Genomic DNA, 20,128 nt, shown 5'->3' with positions numbered 1-20,128 from the left:
GCAAAATTTTCTCCCTAATCAGCAAGTCACTTTAGTATTTGGGTATCAAATTTAGCTCTCTAGCAATTTGGAAATTTTTGTGTGTGTGAGGCAATTGGGGTTAAGTGACTTGCCCAGGGTCACACAGCTAGTAAGTGTTAAGTGTCTGAGGCTGAATTTGAACTCAGGTCCTCCTGAATCCAGGGCCAGTGCCTTATCCACTGAGCCACCTGACTGCCCCCGCAATTTGGAATTATGCCCAAAGGGCTATAAAGCTGTGCATACCCTTTGACCCAGCAATACCACTATTAGGTATTTTTTTTCCCCCAAAGAGATCATAAAAAAGGGAAAGGGACCCACATGTACAAAAATATTTATAGCTGCTCTTTTCATGGTGGCAAGGAATTGGAAATTAAGGGGTTGCCCACCAATTGGGGAATGGCTAAATAAGTTGTGGTATATGAATGTAATGGAATACTAGTGTGCTATAAGAAATGATGAGCAGGTGGATTTCAGAGAAACCTGGAAGGACTTGCATGAACTGATGATGAGTGAGATGAGCAGAACCAGGAGAACATTGTACACAGTATCATCAACATTATGTGTTGATCAATTGTGACAGACTTGATTCTTCTCAGCAATACAATACAAGATAGTTCCAAAGGACTCATCATGGAAAATACTCTCCAAATCCAGAAAAAAAAGAACTGTGGAATATGGATGCAGATTGAACCATATTATTTCTTTTGTTTTTGGTGCTGCTGTTTTTCTTTTTTGAGGTTTTTCCTTTTTGCTCTGATTCTTCTTTCACAGCAAGACTAATACAGACATTTGTTTAATGTGATTGTACATATATAACCTATATCAGATTACTTGCTGTCTTGGGGGAGGGAGAGTGAGAAAAATTTGAAACAAGAAATCTTATAAAAGCAAATGTTGAAAACTATCTCTACATATAACTGGAAAATAATAAAATATTTTTATAATTTAAAAAAAAAAGAAAAAAATTAGCTCTCTAGCCTGGACTGTGAATTTTTTCCCCTTCAATACTTACTGGGTTCATGGACCAGTAAATCTTGGCACATTCTCTCTTTTAAGGAAGAGAGAGGAAGAGAGAGGAAGAGAGAGAGAGAGAGAGAGAGAGAGAGAGAGAGAGAGTGAGAGAGAGAGAGAGAGAGAGAGAGAGATTTATGTAAAATAAAATTGAAACAACTTCCTAGGTATTATATTCTTAGGAAAGGGAATCCTTGATGTAATTCCTTTCTCTTTGGTTATTCTAGACTCTTGAGCAGTAAGCAAATCTTGCCTGATTACTGGTGAAAAGGGAGCAGTCAACAAGGTTTTCATTTACCTAATATAAAGTCTTCCATCTTCTCTGATGTTTAGTTTTGTTTTTCTAGAAAAATAAAGAACAGAAAGAAGAAACCATATATTGGCCCAAGATTGTCAAAGCTAAGGAAAACCTTTGAATATAGAATGTCAGAGGTCAGTAGTCAATAAGCACTTATTAATGCCTACTATATGCCAGGCATTGTGTGAAGCAATGTGGATACAAAAAGAGGAAAAAGATATTCCCTGACCTCAAGGAGTTCACAGTCTAATGGGGGACACAAGAAAATAAGCATGTACAAACAAGGTATATACAGGATAAATAGGAATTAGGAAGGCACTAGAATGAAGAGCAGTTAGGAAAGACCTTCTGTATAAAATGGGATTTTAACTGGGAGCTGAAGAAGCCTGCAGAAGGCCAATGTCACTGTACTGAAGAACACCTGTTGGAAAGATAGGAAGGGGATAGGTTATCAAAGGCTTTGAATACCAAACAGTGGATGTTTTTATTTATCCTGGAGGTGATAGGGAGCCACTGGAGTTTTCTGAGTAAGGGAATGATTGATCTCTTTCAGGACAAATCACCTTAGTGACTGAATAGAGGATAGATTGGAGTGGAAAGAGCCTTGAGGCAGGTAGATGTACCAGCGGACTATTGTAATAACTGTAGCATGAGATGATAACCTGCCCCGGAATGGTGACAATATCACAGGAGAGAAGGGAGTGTTTTAGAGAGATGTTGCAAAGGTGAAATTGATAGACCTTGTCAGCACATTGGATATAGGGCATTTAGAGATAGTCCCGAGTTGAAGATGACTAATGGGCTGGGAATATTATAGTATCTATGACAACAATAGGGAAATTCATAAGGAAGTGGGTAGGGTTTAAGGAGAAAGATCATGGACATATTGACTTTAACTGGACATCTAATTTGAGATGTCTGAAACACAATTGGAAATATGAGACTGATAATGAAAACGATCCTTACATATAACTGGAAAATAATAAAATGCCTTTATTTTTGAAATGTATTATAATAAAAAATAAATATAAAATAATGTAAAAAGAATACAAAAGGAAATGTGAGACTGGAGGTTAGCAGAGAGACTGGGCCAGGAAACAGCTATTGGAGAATTTGAGAATCATTAGCAGAGATAAAAATCAAACTCAAGGGAACTGATAGGATCACCAAGTGAAATAGTATGAAGGGGGAAGGGGAAAGGGAGGGGAGGGAAGGGATCTAAAGATAGGTAGTAGGAGAATTTGTCATAGACCCAGTCAGAACAGTTGCATGATTTTCTTTTCCTTCATTCAGTAGCATATTTGCAGGAACTAAGGTGGTAGATGGTGGGAATGATCCAAGACTGAGGTTTGGCAGGGCACAGTCAGTGAAAAGATAAGGTTCTTGGATTTCATGAGGACAGTGGGAGCTGATAGTTTACCAAGAGATCTAAATGGAGCAAAGAGGAGAGAGTGGCTAGTGAAGTGGTGATGATTTGGAAGAGAACTGAGGGTTTGAGGGATTAAAGGTCATGTTATAGATGACGAGCAGGGTTTGGTAAGGGAAGGAAAAGGGAGAGATGAAAAGCCAATAGACTATGGTCAAGTAAGGGGATTTCAGAATTCTTGAACATGAAGGTGGTGCATTTGTGGATTATGGCAAGATGAAGGGCAGGGCCATTTTGGTGTGTACTTAGGTAGGATGGAGGGGTGGGTTGTGAGAAGTGAGTAGGTTGAGGAACTGAGTGGTTAGGGTATTTGAGGGAAAATCAATCTATATGCTGAAATCCCCTAGTACGATGACTGAAGTTGGGAAGGCAAAACACTGAATCAAGTATTGAACTCATTGAAGAAAGAAGGGGAATGACCTGGAGGTCTGTAGACAACTGCTACCAGGATTTCAATTAGGTGACATGTATAGATTGCAATAAGAATAGCTAGTATTTTCAAGGTTTGCAAAGAGCTTTATCTGTTTTCTCACTGTGAGGTAGATGCTATTATCACTCTCATTTTACAGATGAAGAAACTGAGATGAAGTGACTTGCCCAGGGTTACACGGCTAGTTTCTGAGGCCAAATTTGAACTCATGGAAGGGAGGAAATTGGATAATCATTTTTTTTGGATAATCATTTATTAAGTGTCTACTATGTGTCAATTACTGTAGTAAGTGCATTTTATAAATATCACTTCACTTGATTCTTACAACAACCTTGTGAGGTAGGTACTATTATTGCCCCCATTTTACAGTCAAGGAAACTGAGGCAGACAACTGTTAAATGACTTGTCCAGGGCCAAGTGTCTGAGAGCAAATTTGAACTCCAAATCCCAGTGCTCTGTCCACTGAACCACCTAGCTGTCTTGATTAATTTTAGCTGCTAGACAATAGTTATTTCACTAATCCCCCATTATATTTCCTACCTCAGAGCCTTTGCTTCTGTTACCTATAACTGTTGGAATGCATCTTCTTCAGCTCTGCCTTTTTCTTTTTCTTCAGCCCTTTTAAGAAACTTCTCACATTCCCTCCACACCCTCCCAACATTTGTTTATTATTGTCTCTTCAAATTATCTTTATTTATGTACTCCCTCCCACCCCCATGTACATAGGGAAGTCAGAGGCCTATTCATTTTTTTTTATCTCTGATGCCTAAGCACAGTGCTAAGACCATGATAAGTGCTTAATACATGTTTTTTGGATGAAATTTAAAGGAATTAATGTATTTTAAAGTCATAAAAAAGTTCTTATCTCAATAATTTTTTATAATGCCTTGCCTACTGCAGGACACTTATTGATGACAGTAGCAGACAGATTAGGCATTTCACAAAAATCCTTTAAGAAGGATAAGGAGATGGGGGCAGCTAGGTGGCACAGTGGATAAAGCACTATCTGGATCAGACACTTGACACTTACTATCTTTGTGAACCTGGGCAAGTCACTTAACCTTCATTGCCCAGCAAAAAAAAAAAAAAAGGAAGGATAAGAAGTCAACTTTTATTTGTAGCCATCCAGAAACCCATGTGTTCTTCAAATAAAGGAAAAGAACTTCTATCCTGTGTTTATTGACCTCATTCAGATTTGATTTAGTTGTTTATTAGTGTAGATTAGACACTAATCAGGCAGCAGCTGTGAAAGCCTAGACTAAATGTGGAAATCACCTATGTCATCACCAGAGCCAGCTAGTTTTGCAAAGACAAGTAGCTCATTAGCACCTGAAAGGGTCTAGTGGAAAAGGGGGGCCTCAGGCAAGGTCACTGAAAGGAAAGAAAAGGGAAAAATGCCTTGAAATCCAGCAACAGTTGGAGGGTTCAGAAGGAGCCATGATTAAAAATAGAAGACCATGTGCTTCCAGTTTTCCATTTCCTAACCGAAAGAAGGTTACAGAATGAAGGGCACTGGATAAGAAGTCTGATGGACTAGATTTTGTCACATAGTAGTTGTGTGTGATGTCAGACAAATCACTCACTTTCTCCTGGCTTCAGTTTGGTAGGACCATAGATTTAGATTGATCATAACTACCCAGAACCTAGTTTTTCAAAATGAAATTGCATTTAAAAGGACTTAGCTCTATTATCCCCTTTTCAAAATCTCTTCCTACTACCTCATCTTAACAGAGCCTGGTACATAGTAGGTACTTAATAAATGCTTGAGGTTGAACATTTCCTCTAACTCAACCTACCTTTTCTCAAGCACCAACATTCATGAGAATTGTGATGAATGGAAAGTTCAAGACATATAATTTCTGGGTAATCAGTAATCAATTTATTAATCATGGCTAGCAAATAATCAATAAAATGAGGTAAATGGCCCTCTCAAAAGTCAGAGAGGGATCTTGGAGTTAAATGAACTTTTAAATACCTTTGGAGAGTCTGTGTTCCCAACAGGTGGAAATCTACTCTGATTGAAGGTGGGGTTATTCTAATGAGTAGCTGGGGGGGGGGGAAACCTAACTTTGATTATGTCACCCATGGACAAAGAGAATTATCACTCAGACCTCTTATGTAGTTGAACAATGAGTTTGAATTCACCTAGATTAAATTAAGCTTTCCGGCCCAAGATTTAGGAGAATGTTAACCAAATCTCATCATCTGCCTGGTCCTTTAGAGGTTGCCAGAATAAACTACAGGGTCTGATTTTAGAATGAGGAAATAAGTAAGGAAAACACCCTGGATTCCCTTCCCCCCCCATATTAATTGGTTATTTATAGTCTTTTCTCTCAGAATTAAAGTCAGTTTCATTATTTTGTTCTAGTCTTATTCATTTTTGTATTCTTGCTCCTATCCCCCTCTTCATCATCACTCCCGCAAATGACATAAACAGAACAAAGCCTTCTTTGAATGGAGTCTCTTGCTTTTTTGCACATGAGTGTGTCTTAATAAGCATTTGTTGAATTGAGTAACACTGGCATTTTAACAGTACTGTGCTTTCACAAGTATTTTTCAATCATAAGGTACAACTTTTCAAATGAGTTGTGGATTCAACAGATTTTTGTGGACTGGATATGTAATTCAATAACCTTGTTTCTTTGGAAATGCTGCATTTCTGATTCCTGCATTTCTTTGGGGGATTTATTGAGTACAAGGTGGTGTGGAGCACAGGAAAAATGCGTAAGGACTAGTCAGGGGACATATGGCAGTCCAAAGATGAATTGTGTCATGAGAACTGTGTCTTCCCTGTCCCAGAGTCAGGCTATTGAATGAGTCCCTCTGAGTTCTAGGGCTACCTCTCTCAAGGTTGGGGTCAGTTCCTCATTATGTTTGACTCAGTGTCTCTCCTACCACATGCCTCACAGGTGGGCATCCAGCTTTTGCTTGAAAACTTCAAGTTAGAAGAAACTCCCTAACCCCAGGGGCAGCTTGTTGACATTTCAAGTCTGAATTTGGGGAAGGTTTCCTTACATTAATTAAAGCAAAGTCTGGCTCTTCAAAGCTTCTATCCAATACACGTAGTCCTAGCCTCTGGTGGCATGCAGAACAAATTGAATTCCAAGGTAGCACTTGTAATTTCTGAGAAGATTGATTGTATCTTCCTTAAAATGAGCACTCAGTTGCTACAATCAATCCTAAAGCAGCTAAGTGGTGCAGTGGATAGAATCCCAGTCTGGTAGTCAAAAATGCTCATCTCCCCAAGTTCAAATCTGGCCTGAGACACTTACAAGCTATGTGACCCTCGGGAAATCACTTAATCCTGTTTGCCTCAGGAAGATGAGTTCCCTCATCTATAAAATGGGCTAGAGAAGGAAATGTCAAATCGCTCCAGCATCTCTGCGAAAAACGACCCAAGTGGGGTCATGAAGAGTCAGACAAGACTGAACGACAAGAGAAACAAAACAAGCAATCCTCATCTGACGGGAACTGGAAGTCCTTTCACTATCCTGGTTGCTTCTTCTAGATCCCTTCCAGATTAACAATATATTTTCTTATGTCCAGAACCAAACACAATACTCTAGATGTGTGCAAACAAGCACAGAATAACAGGCAATGGGTGTCAAATGAGGAGTATAGAAAGTAAGGGCCACAAGTGTTCAGAGAGGAGAGAGATCCCTGCAATTTGGAACAGTCAGGCTAGAGTTAAAGAACTTTCAAAATATAACATCAATGATTTGGGAACTTTTTGTAACATCCATAGAGATTTTCATATCGGATTGGTTTATTCTACTCCCTGCCCCGCAACCAGTAGCTTTACCATCTAACTTGTCTCCAAGTTTAGCCTATCAGGCCAAAGAATAATGCCATTGTTCTGGTCTCCTACTGCAGAATTATAGAATGCTATGCAAGGTCGGGCCTCTTCTAGCTCTCTATTGATGAGCCTTATGACCTTGACTCATTGGTCTTCTTGTCTAAACTTCACCAGAAGTCATGAATCACCTATGTTTGGCTCCAGTCCCCCTTGAATAGTTGTTTATTCTATGCTTCATATCTGAATATCACTTTTATTGGCAGAGAAGACAGGAGCAAATTAGCATTCAAGTGTGACCATATGTTAAAAGCTGGAAGAGATCTTTTTTTTTTCCAGAAGCAATGGTAGTATTAACTCTTCCTATAGCAAAAGGTATAGAGTGAGTATGTATATATGTTTGGGAAAGGAGAGTGATTTTCATGTTTGATGGCACAGGAGATGTCAAGATATCCTGGTCAAATGGTTGTGATATGTCTTGGTCTGGCCAGATACTTGTTGTTAGATTGCTTAAATACAAATAGATTGCCTGGGGGTTGGGAGAACAGGTAGAGGGGAATGGTAGGTGTCAGGAGGATGATGGAAGAGAGATGGAAAGGGGAAGGGAGGGGGGAAGAGAGAAGGGGAGGGAGAGGTAGAAAGAGGGAGTGAGAGAGGTGACAGGATGTCCAGAATGGATCTTCTGTACATGTCTACATTGTAGATAAAATGTTCATTATGTTGACAATGCCCTTGCCTTTCTCTCTAACTTAATTAAGAGTCTAAGCAGAGATCATTGTGATGTTCTAAAAAGTAGAAAGGATTGAAATGGGAATATAAGAGATTCTACAATTTTTTCTTGGTAACTACCCAATGGTGGAAAATTGTCCCCCATTTTAGTATCAACCAGGTGATTAACAAACAGAAAGTTGGCTGAGGTTCTGCGAACAGCTGTTATGTTCTTAAGTCAGGTGTTCACATGTTAAAAAGAATTATCTCCTATTGCCAATTTTCTCAGAAAAAAATAATAACCTCTGGCCCAAAACATCTCTGTCTTTAGTTTCCTGGAATTTCTAATCCAAGAGAAAGAATTTCACAAACACTTGCATTGTTCCCTCCAATATAAGTAAGAAAGGAAGCTTAAAGCACAAATACTCTTAGGAGAGATTACAATGTGGCTAAAGGTGATAAGCAGTATTAAATGGCTTAGGTTTTTATATATAAATACATCATGTTACTCTTTTCCAATCAGAGCTGGAATAGGATGATCTTAGATATCATCAAGACCCATCCCTTCAATGTGGTGACTCAGTCATGGCCCTTCATCCTCTTCCCTTCAAGTTGGTTAATTGTTGTTTGTTGTTCAGTTGTATCCTATACTTTGTGACCCCATTTGGGGTTTTCCTGACAAAGATACTGGAGTGGTTTTGCTATTTCCTTCTCCAGATCATTTTACAGATGAGGAAATGGAGGCAAAATGGTTTAAGTGACTTGCCCATGGCCACACATCTAGTCTAAGACCAGATTTGAACTCATGGAGTTGAGTCTTCCTGACTCAGGCCAAAAGAGTTTGAGTGATTTGCCCAATACCATACACAGTATTAGTATGTTTTCTATAAGTAGATATAGAGCAGTTATTAAGTGTTTACTCTATGCCAAGCACTGTGGTAAGCCCTGGAGACAGAAATATGAGCAAGCACTATTCCTACCTTTAATGAGCTTTATCACTTATATGGGATTAAAAATCAAAACAAAACCAAAAACTATTCTCCCCAAAAAACAGGGAACTTACTGGAAATGGGCAGTGGCGGGGGTGGGGGTGGGGGTGGGGTGGGGTCCCATGCAGGGACAGAAAATGTGGTAGGTGAGGAGAAGGAAGAATCTGAAGGGAGTTCAGGAGCAGAAACATGGTGGGGGTCCTTGCTAAAATGGTGGCCTGGGGAGGGAGTCACCAATGAGGAGAAAAGAGCCCCAGCCAGGAGGTTTATGGCATCCATGTCTGCTTGTGTCTTCTCTCCCTATCAAACTGTGAGCTTCACGTATGTTAGCCAAACTTGACAAACTCCATCCATGAATGGTGATCATTGTGCTGCCTGAGCTATATATTTACTAAATACACAATGGACTGAATAGCACAACCTTTTCTCACAATAGGTTTAGAAGGTAGGAGAGATAAGGAGAAAGAAGGCACTTGCTATGTTTTGTTTTTCTCCTTCCTTTGGTAACAGGGAAACAGCCAGATTAAAGAAAACAGCAGTAACAACAACATTGCTCATTCCTTTTCAAACCCAGAAATTTCAGCATCCTAGATGCCAAATGCAAGCTTTTGGAAAAATCTGTCTTCAAACAGGTGACCTTTTCAAATCTTCAGTGAAAAATGCTTTAATAAAATCTCACTGTAATATCATTTGTGGTCTGTAGCTCTGAGCAGGGAAAAGGCAGCCAACAAAATATAGGCAGTCAATAAAAAGAGGCTAAGCTCAGAATGGATGGAGGACACATCCAAAGGGAAAAGTCCAAGAGATTGTTGTTGCAAGGACCAGAAAATGGGTGATGGAGCAAAAGTAATAAGGCTATTTCACTAATGAAAAGCAGACATGAACCAGTTTGACAGCAGGGTTACAAGAAATTTGACAAAATCAAGTTGGGAAGTAAGGAGGAAGTACTGGGGAGAGAGAGAGAGAGAGAGAGAGAGAGAGAGAGAGAGAGAGAGAGAGAGAGAGAGAGAAGGTATAGAGACCAGGGGTCTAGTCCTGGCTCTGCCAATTCATTTAGCATTTATCAAATACCATCTATGTTTAAGATGATATACACATATTGAGATATAAATATAAAAATGAAATAGCTCTTTCCTTCAAGGGCCTTATACGTGGTTTAGGAAAAAACATACATACATACATATATATATATACACACACATATTTGTGTAAACACATGTGCAAAATGTCTAAATACAAAATATTTACCAAGTAAATACAAAACAGTGGATGTGAAACACCCCATGCAATGTTGGACTTGGTTGAAGTGCTTATTGATTTTGCTGAACTGATCATTATTATTGTTTTAAATTTTTTGTTGTTGTTGTCAGAGACTGTTTAATGGGAGGGAGGAGGAAGAATGTTGGTAAACGGAGGTGATAATTTTTTTAAAGAATTCAATAATTAGAAAAAACACATTAAAGCTGGAAATGATTTTAAAATTTACTGATCCAACAAACAAAACCTTAGACCTCAATGACTTGTTCAAGGATTCACAGAGAGTATTAAAGCTAGAATTTAAAACCAGGTTTTCTGACTCAAAGTCCAGGATTGTCTCAAAAGCATCATATATCCTCATCCTTTCTACCTCTAAGTGTGCTTAAGGCCTTTATTGAGGGACTTTTTTCATTTATGGAGAACCAAATATCAGCAAGTGAGCAGTTTGTGGGGAATTTTTTTTCTTTTTCTATAGAATAATAGCAGCCTACAGTTATGTAGCACTTTAAGGTTTACAAAACATTTACTGTGCATGTGTCTCTGTTAGACAGTACAGGTATAATTTTTATTCTTATCTTACAGTTGAAGAAAACTGAGATCACATAGGACTAGAATATTTCCCAGAGGCGAACTGCTAATAAACATCAGTCATGATTTTATAGCTCAGGATTTTAGAGCTAGAAGGGACCTTAGAAATTCTCCAAAGTTTCTTAAAGTTTTTTTTTCTGTTATGGATCTCTTCTCAGTATCATGTTTTCAAATGAATAAAATAAAGCATACGGTTACAAACAAAATCGCTTATATTAGCAGTTATCCATTTTTGAAAGTTCACAGATCCCAGGTTAAGAACCCATAATTTTGGTCTAAACCACTCATTTTAGAAAGGAAACTGAGGCCCAGAAAAGCGAAATTATCTTCCAAAAGTCACATAGGTAGTTAGCAGAAGAGACAGGATTTGAACCTGAGACCCTGAGTTCTGCGCTCTTTCCATCATACCATGTGGCCACTAGAATATATTTGTTATTACATAACATAACACTATAATTGAAGAGACAGGCATGAAAGGATATCTCATACTTTAAAAAATGCCTCCAAAGACTCATCAGTTCTTTCCATCACATTTCAAGCTCTTGAGTGAAGAGGAAACAGACTTACCAAATGAAATGTCTGCGTAGAGCAAGAAATAGCCTTCCGTGCATACTGTCCAGGGACAGGCTGGTTGGGAAACCCTTGATCTCCCAGATGATTAGGCAGACTGTAGAATTTCTCTGGCTTCATGATCTAGCTGACTGCAATGGAAGACTTTGGATGGTTTGCTATGGAGACTACGTGCTAGTGAAGCCAGATTGATTTAGCAGCTGGGAGTCTGAATCCTCAGTGAGAATATTTTAGCCCCATCTCTGGAATTGTAGTTCTTTCCAAAACTTACTAAAAAAACAATCCCAGTACCCACACCTTAATTTTTACCTCCCCTCAAAAAATATTGTAGTCGCAGTGATTTAGAGATGTATCATACCTTACATCATGTAGTCCAAGCCGCTCATTTTAAAGATGAAGAAACACACTCAAAGAAATTAAGTGACTTTTTCCGGGTCACATAGCTAGTAAATATCTTAGGCAAGATTCAAACACAGGTCTTTTCTGTTTCTAAGTCTGGAGCTTTATCCATTATACCACACTGTTATTTCCCACTTTATAAAGTCTGAGACAAAAGGTCATTTTCCAGGCTTTTCACCCCTCTTGTCCCCAGTCTGCCACTAAAATATTACTGATTAAAATTGGAAGATACCAGGAGGGAGATCTTTGACTTTTCAAAGTTCCATTCGATTGTGTTGGTGCATTATGATCTTTCATCTCTAAAAGGGTTCCTTTCCCCTACCCCTTCCTGAGGGCGACTATTGACTAATAGAAAAACAAAAGGACCAGCTACCTACCCGCAATCTTTGGAAACCAAGGACACGTGTTCTCAATCCTCTCACCACCAATAAAACTGTTAAAAAAATAGAAAACCCAGGTGGAATGTATCCAGGAGTCACTTAACCCAACCCCCTGCCTATTGAATAAAACCCTTATGAAGCATTAATCAATCAACACTTATTGAAGTAGGCACCTACTTTGTTCTGTGCACTCTGCTGGCCTCTGGGGATTCAAAGACAAAATGAAAGTTTCTGGCCTCAAGGAACTTACATTCTCTCTGAAGAGAAATGTAAAACAACAATGTAGAAAAAATATAAAAGAAATTAAAAGTCATTGGTGGGCGGTTAACTTACTAGTTTATTCACTAAAGAATATTCTGGATTGTATCTCGCCATTGATCTAGGTGACAGTACACATTCTGCAATCTTGCCCAATTTCAAACCTTATTAGTAGTATTATCTGCTCTCACTCATGACCTTCACTGACAAAAGAGTAGTATACCCAAGAGATGTAAAACACAAAACCTATGGGCCTCCTGTTCTACACCCTCTCAGGACCACTACCAAGCTGGTAACCAGGTTAAAATGTAATTGGGAGCAGTTAGGTCATGCAGTGGATAGGGCACCGGCCCTGGATTCAGGAGGACCTGAGTTCAAATCAAACCTTAGACACTTGATACTCACTAGTTGTATGACCCTGGGCAAGTCACTTTAACCCTCATTGCCTGCCAAAAAAAAAAAAGACACAAACACAAATCCTTTCTTAAAAAAAGAAACTGTAATTGGGAAATATTTAACAAAATCAATAAAATACAATAAAATATAGACAATGTTATTTTGCAGTTTCCTAAGTCAACTTGCTACTGATAGGGATTCTTATGTTCTATTTAGTGGCTTTGTTTCTATTTAAATCGGACACATTGATATACACTAGCTGGCATTTATAAAAGGTTTATGATTTGCAAAACACCTTACAAATTTCCTCACAACAACCTTGGGAAGTAGTTTCCATTTTTACCCCCATTTCCCAGATTAGGAAATTGAAAAAGAATTCAAGCCAAACAAAAAAGAAAACCCATCTCAGTTTACATTCTATTGAGGGTATTTTTGTTTAAAATGTTTACACAGTAAATACAAGGTAATTTGAGCAATGAAAGAACATTCCCGATTGGGGGGTTCCTCTACCTGACTTGTCTGCTTTTGTCAGTATCCTCATCCATCTCCCAATCTCACTAGTTTAAAGTCTCAGACCCATCTTAAACTGTTCTCTCACTGCCTCCCTGCCCCCATTCCAATCAGCTGCTAAGCACTCTTAATTCTTCCTTGAATTTAAAAAAAAGGTTGTCTTGTGGGAAAAGGTTTAGATTTGTTTGACCCATGATACCCTTTTATTTTTTATTTTTTGTATTTGTCATGGTACCTATATATTCTTCTTCCAGTTTTCTGTTATCTAGTATTTAATTGTCTTGTATCTGTATCTAGCTGTACCTAGCTATTATCTTTTTAATTATTCAAGTACACATCTCCTATTTGATTTTAAGTTCCTTGGTAACAGTCACTTATCTAAACTCTGATAGTAGGCGATTTCATCTTTTGAATAAGTAAAACATCTCTTTTAAAAACCTAGTCATTGTTACGAAAATCCTAGACATGTCTGCCTTTCAATGTTAATTGCATTTGGTCTTGATGCCAAAATGGTGGATAGAATGGGATATCTTCCTTTGAGGGTTACTTAGACATCCGTGGTGAGTAAAAATGTAGGGGATCACCCTATTACTGCCCCAAGTTTAGGGAAAATTAAGCTGGGGTTCTAATGTATTGCTACTTAGAAATTAGAGGCTACTGTACCAGATTTGGGGCATTGAGTATTTAATAGAGTATATTAAATATTAGTAAAGATATAGAGCACATGGCTCAGAAAGTTTAGAAGCCCTACATACCAATTAGGGTTAAGTGACTTGTCCCCGGTCACACAACTAGTAAGTGTCAAGTGTCTGAGGTCTAATTTGAACTCAGGTCCTCCTGAATCCAGGGCCAGTGTTTTATCCACTGTGCCACCTAGCTGCCCCTCTCTTTACCCTTTAATCAGAAATAAACTCTCCCAATTGATTGATGGGAAGGTCTCATTGTTAGCCCTGTCCTTCACAATGACTGGGCTTTGAATGATGAAGTAAAAAGAGGAAAAAAATCCCTACTAAAAACTAAACTACTAATAATCAGTTATTAATAATCAAAAAGAGGATCTTTGGGCCCCATCTATAAAAACTGGTTATCAATTAAATAAGGAAATAATCATTGTCTCAGTGGCATGTTGGCAGCAACACTGTAGTGTTTGCAGGTACCAGATTGAAATGGAATTGGGAAATATTTATTGTTTTTTATCCTTCATGCTTGAAGAGAACCAAAATGACATCACTATGTTGGAATAAAGGTACAGTATATTCACCTGTGGCTGATCAGACTAATACAAACTCAGAAAGCTCTACCAAAGTTCTGGTGCAAATTGTCCACATGAACATTTGGAGTGGAGATGCCTCTAAATTTGCAAACTTCGTGTTCCTTTGGAGCTACTTTTCTTCTGCTTTGCTTACAGAGAACAGAACCTTCTTTGATTTAGGCATGTCATGCTGGATGATTCTGTGCCAGTGTCTCCCATGTCTCACAGTTAATACCAAAGTTCTTCAGAGAGACCTTCAGAGGATACTTGTATTACTTCTTCTGACCTCCGTGTCAGCTCATCTCTTGTGCAAGTTCTCCATAAAGTGATCTTTTAGGCAAACATATGTTTGGCATTCGAACCATATGTCCAGCCCGTTGGGGTTGTGCTCTTTGCAGTGGAACTTAAATGCTTGGCCGTTCAGCTCGAGAGAGAGGAACTCAGGGTCTGGTACCTTATTTTGCCAAGTGATCTTCAGAATCTTCCCAAGACAATTCGGATGGAAGCTATTCAGTTTCTTGGCATGGTGCTGGAATACTGTCCAGGTTTCACAGGAATACAACAATTAGGTTAGTAAAATGGCTCTGTAGAGCTTCAGTGTTGTAGGCAGTCTAATACCTCTTCCCTCCCACACTATGTTTGTGAGCCTCTCAAACACTAGCTCTGACAATGCATGCATCAACTTCATCAGCTATGAGTATGTCCCTGGAAAGTATACTGCTAAAGTAAGAGAATTTATTTACAGCATTCAAAATTTCTCTAGGAAATATTTAACAAAACAAATAAGCCTACAATAAAACATAGCTAACATTGCATTTTAAAACTAAGTCAATACATGACCCACAGGCATCCCTTTGTATGTATTAGTGGCTCACAGCTTCTATGAGTTAGAAACTATAACAATCTAGTCCAAGTCCTTCATTTTATTTTTTTCTTTAAGTATTTTATTATTTTCCAGTAACATATAAAGATAGTTTTCAATATTTGTTTTCATAGGATTTTTAGTTCCAAATTTTTCTCAACTCCATTTTAAAAATGAAGAGACTGAGGCACAAAGAAGATAGTATTACTACCCAAGGTCACAGAATTAGGGAGTAAACAGATCCAGGATTTAAACCCTGTTTTTTTTTTATTTAAATCTACCACTTTTCCCCCATACAATGGAAGTTATGGTGAGGGATGGATAAATATTAAGAAAGATTTATTAAATTAGTGAATGAATGGATAATGAATCCATGTGTCTTTATAGCCCTTATAGGCTCCTTAAAGATGAGGAGAGTATTTTGATATTTCTTTGTATCCTCAGGGTCTAGCATTGAGTTTTGTGAAAGGAATATTAAAACACACACACATGAACATACAGAGAATAGAGTTGTCAGCTGGAAGGAAATTTAGAACAGAGATGTTAGATCTTGAAGCAATCTATAAACCTAAAATATCAAATTTCAGAGCTGGAGGGACATTAGTGATACTTTTGTCCAGTTCTCCCATTTTACAGATGTAGATACTAAATCCTAGATAAGGGCAGCTTTTTTCTATTTTTCAATATAGGAAGTGTTTCTGTCTGTCTCCATTTCTTATCTCCAAATTTTCCTGTATGGGTGATTAGATTGATCTCTTCTAAGCAATCCAAGATCTTATTGAGGAGACCCAGTAATTTTTTGTTTTGTTTTGGGGGGCAATCGGGGTTAAGTGACTTGCCTACGGTCAGACAAGTAAATGTCAGAAGTCTGATTTGAACTCAAGTCCTTCTGACTTCAGGACCAGTGCTCTATACAATGTTCCACCTAGCTGCCCCTCCAGTGAATGATTTGAGCCTTGGTGTAACTAGTTCAATCTCATCCAAATGGGTATTGTGTCAGGCAAACTGAGATCTGTGAAAGGCCTTAGCTTAAAAAGGCTATGGTCTCTCATTGCATGGGGAACCATCTCCAGTTGTTCTGATCTATATCTTACCAGTGGACCCAGATGGCTCCAGAGGAGAGAGTGAAGCTGGTGACTTTGCACAATTAAATCCAATTCACTGCAAGTCATGACATCACCTCCCAATGTCATGGTCCTTTTCAAGAACAAAGGAAATGGGGCAGCTAGGTGGTGCAGTGGATAGACCACAGGCCTGGAGTCAGGAGGGCCTTGAATTCGAATCTGACCTCAGACACTTGACACTTACTAGCTGTGGGACCCTGGGCAAGTCACTTAACTCTAATTGCCTCACAAATAAATAATGAGAACAAAGGACAAAGCAACAACAACAACAACAAAACCTAGTAATAGGAAGATCTATCAGGAGGACCTCACTAGCATAAACAGAGTATCTCTGTTCCATTTGATCTCTGTGTAAGGCATCCTTCAAAATAGAGACAATTTCATACTAATTCACGGAGCATTAAAGCACTGCATACTGTATGAAGCCTTTTTTTTGATCTGCTAATGCCCTCCCTCCCCAAAGAACTTTGTATTTGACTGATTTGTATGTATGTGTATTTATTAATTTTATATTTATCATATGCCTATGTGCACTTCCTTCCCACTAGGATGCAAGCTCCTTTCTAGGAGGGATAGTTTCACTCTTTGTGTTTGCATTCCTAGCCCCTGGCATGTAGTAGGCATTAATAAATACTTGTTAATTGCCAGGCACCGTGGATATTTACTGAGCATATACCTCCTGGTTTTATGTCATTTGATACTGACAGAGGACCATTGAATGAAGTTATCCCTTTGGTGGTACAGAGCAAGAAATTTATATGAATTTGTCAGCTACATTAGACAACTTATTGGAGGAGAGCCTTCAAAGCTGCAGTTTACCTTACCAAGGAAAATGTTGGAGAGTTTGTATTTTAATACTTAACAAATAATGAATACAGAGGATCTTGAATGCTTTTTGCAATCAATTATATTGCTGTGATGATGAATGTTTGCTGATGATTCCAACAATTTACTTGTGGTCTGGTTTCTGACTCTATGAAGCAACTGAAATTGCTCTCTCCAGGGTTATCAGTGATCTCTGAACTGATAAATTCAGAACCTTTTCTCAGGTCTCATCCTATTTGATCCTCTCTAGCCTTTGAAACAATTTTCCATTCCCTTTTCCTAGATTCTTTGCCCACTTTTGGCTTCCATGATATCGTCTTCTATATGTGGTTTGCTATAGAAATTCATCTGTAAAAACCTGGCATTTTCTTCCTTTTATTCCATGAGAATAATAATTATCATCATGTATGGAAAGCACTTAGTAACTATAAAACAAGGTACATATATAAATGTATGTAGTACCTCAGATCCATTTGGATTCTGCTTGTAATTTTTAATTTAAATTTCATAGACATATTTTATTTTTAAATCATCCTCATTTCTGCAGTTCTCTTACCCCAGCTCCCCTATCCACAAAACCATAACTTGTAACCCAGAACAAAAAGAGAAAGAGAAAACACGTCATCAAAACTAACCATATCGATCTGAGTTTGACAGTATATATAGCTCTATATTCCTACTTCTGCCTTCCCCTGCCTCCATAAAGAAATGGGGTTTGGTAAAAAGGTGCATTATTTCAACCCTTATTTTAGTCCCAGTGTGGTCGTTATAATTGCATAATGTTTCATTTCATTGTTTTTTTCCATTTATTTTGTGGTAGTCATTCTGTTTGTTTTCCTGATTCTGCTTACTTTGTATCAGTTCATACAGTTTCCACATACTTTCCTGAATTTTCCATAATACCCATGTCTTATAGTGCGATAATAGTGTGTGCAGTTTAAGACAGGTTTTACTCTTTTGTTGGTAGTACAGGGCATCCCAAAGGTTTTAATGTAGTTTTAAGTTATTCAAGCTTGAGTCATTAAAACCAAAAATTTAACAAAGACTTTTGGTACACCCTGTAACTACGGAAAGTATAAGAAAGAAAAAGCAACTCATACATACAATTCATAATAACATTTAATTACATTCATGTGCAATAATTTGTCTGACCATTCCCCAATTGGAGAAATCTACAATGTTTATAATTCTTTGTGACCATCAGAAGTACCACTATGAATATGTTGCTGGACTTTCCTTTCAGTCTTTGATCTCCTTGGGGCTACCTGCCTAGAAATGGCAACTTTTACACAAAGGATATGTGTAATACAATCACTTTAAAAACACACACACAATTTCAAGTTGCTATGTAGAATGAATTGCTATCTAGAATGAACCAATTCACAATTCTACAAATATATTTTTATTTTAAAGGAAGTGAGAAGAAACTACTTGTAAACATCGCACATTATTTTAGAAGACTCTTGACCAAAAATAACGACTTACCTATAGATCCCATCAAGTACAGTAATTATCAGATGGCTCCAGAGAACAGCAAAGATGTTTTGGTTGGCTTGGTCACATTATGCTATGTAATCATGAATATTTCTTATAAATCAGAAACCAAACCCATATGTTTAAAGCTGAGTCAAGTTTCTTCATATCTGGATCTTAGCTGTTTTCAATCACTTGGAAGGTCCCCTCAGTAATATGTATTTGCCTCTACACATAGCAATGAAGACAATCTAATATGCATCACTTACTAGATGTTAAAAGCACCTAACCAGTCTTGTCTGGAGTCTCCCCAAAATAGTACAGTTTATTAAAAGCAGCACAGAATGGAATATAATTGTTAGCGGAATCTGAGATAATGAAATGGGAAATTTGTTCATGTTTAGCAAGTGAGATGTGCTTATGAAGAAAACAAATTTGTACAAACACAAGTTTAATACAAGAACAATATATCAAGCATGTCTCTGTGGAGGAGAGAAGAGAGTAAAATAATTAAAATCATCCAGTAAAAACCTCTTGTACTTGGATGGGTGCTTGAAGATGATCTAGTCTAGCTGTATTACAGAGGCTACATGGGATAGTGAAAAGAATAGTTCCTTTCAAGTGAGTTCAAATCCTTTCAAATGAGTTCCGTTTGACTAAGTGCAAGTTATTTTACAGTTTTTTCATTTGTAAAATGAAGACAATTGAGAATTATGCTACTTGCTTTACATGATTTTCATGAAGAAAACAGTTTGCAAATCTTAAAGCATTGTTGAAATATGAGTACTCATTTTGGGAAAGTTATTTTGTAAGCCATAAACTTCAATTTTATCTGCAAAAGATACATGTATTGGTATGGCTGTTTCCTAACTAAAACAAAAACATTGAAATGAAACATTATGTAATTATAGTGACCTGTTGTTGTCATTGAACCCTTTGGCAGGCTGATGAAGCCAAAAGACACATCAGAATGACATTTTTATAAAACATATACAATGAAATATGTAATCTTATAAATAAATCAATTCTATTAAAATGCAATTACCAAAAAAAAAAGCTTACGGACTTGAGGTTTAGAACCCCTGCTGTACACCAACCCAGACTATAATCCTTCCAGGCCTCCATCCAAGCCAGAGTTAGCTTTGTGAATTCCTATGGCCAAAAACATTCCTAATTAGCCTTGTGAACGTAGGTGAATGACTCAGTACCTTGGCTGGTACTCACATAAAGGAAATTTCTTTCTAGTCCAAAGTTTGAAACCTTTCCATTTTGGTAGCACTTGGTAAAGGAGAGCTATAGGGGCAGCTAGGTGGCATAGTGGATAAAGCAATAGCCCTGGATTCAGGAGGACCTGAATTCAAATCTGTCCTCAGACACTTGATACTTACTAGCTGTGTGACCCTGGACAAGTCACTTAACCCTCATTGCCTTATGCACACACACACACACACACATACACACACACACAATACATGTAAATGAGAGCTATTGTTGTTGTTTTTGTTGTTGCTTTGAAGATGAAGATGAAAAAGCTGATACCCAGAGAGATTAAAAAAAA

At 37.9% G+C, this 20,128-nt stretch overlaps 1 protein-coding gene across 1 annotated transcript in view; it reads left to right on the top strand.

Annotated features, from left to right (window-relative positions):
• The window catches only part of EVC2 (EvC ciliary complex subunit 2), a 261,845-nt gene that overhangs the window by 236,482 nt on the left and 5,235 nt on the right, over window positions 1-20,128 (top strand). Inside the window, exons 24-25 of the mRNA XM_043972227.1 lie at window positions 14,685-14,855; window positions 18,511-18,644. Of these exons, the coding sequence (XP_043828162.1) occupies window positions 14,685-14,855; window positions 18,511-18,644 (305 nt within the window). The remainder of the gene's footprint in view (window positions 1-14,684; window positions 14,856-18,510; window positions 18,645-20,128) is intronic.

This window comes from Dromiciops gliroides, chromosome 6, assembly GCF_019393635.1.
Source record: "Dromiciops gliroides isolate mDroGli1 chromosome 6, mDroGli1.pri, whole genome shotgun sequence".
Classification (NCBI taxonomy): Eukaryota; Metazoa; Chordata; class Mammalia; order Microbiotheria; family Microbiotheriidae; genus Dromiciops; species Dromiciops gliroides.
Note: the sequence above shows the minus strand (reverse complement) of the source record. Positions and strands in the feature narration are given on the sequence as shown.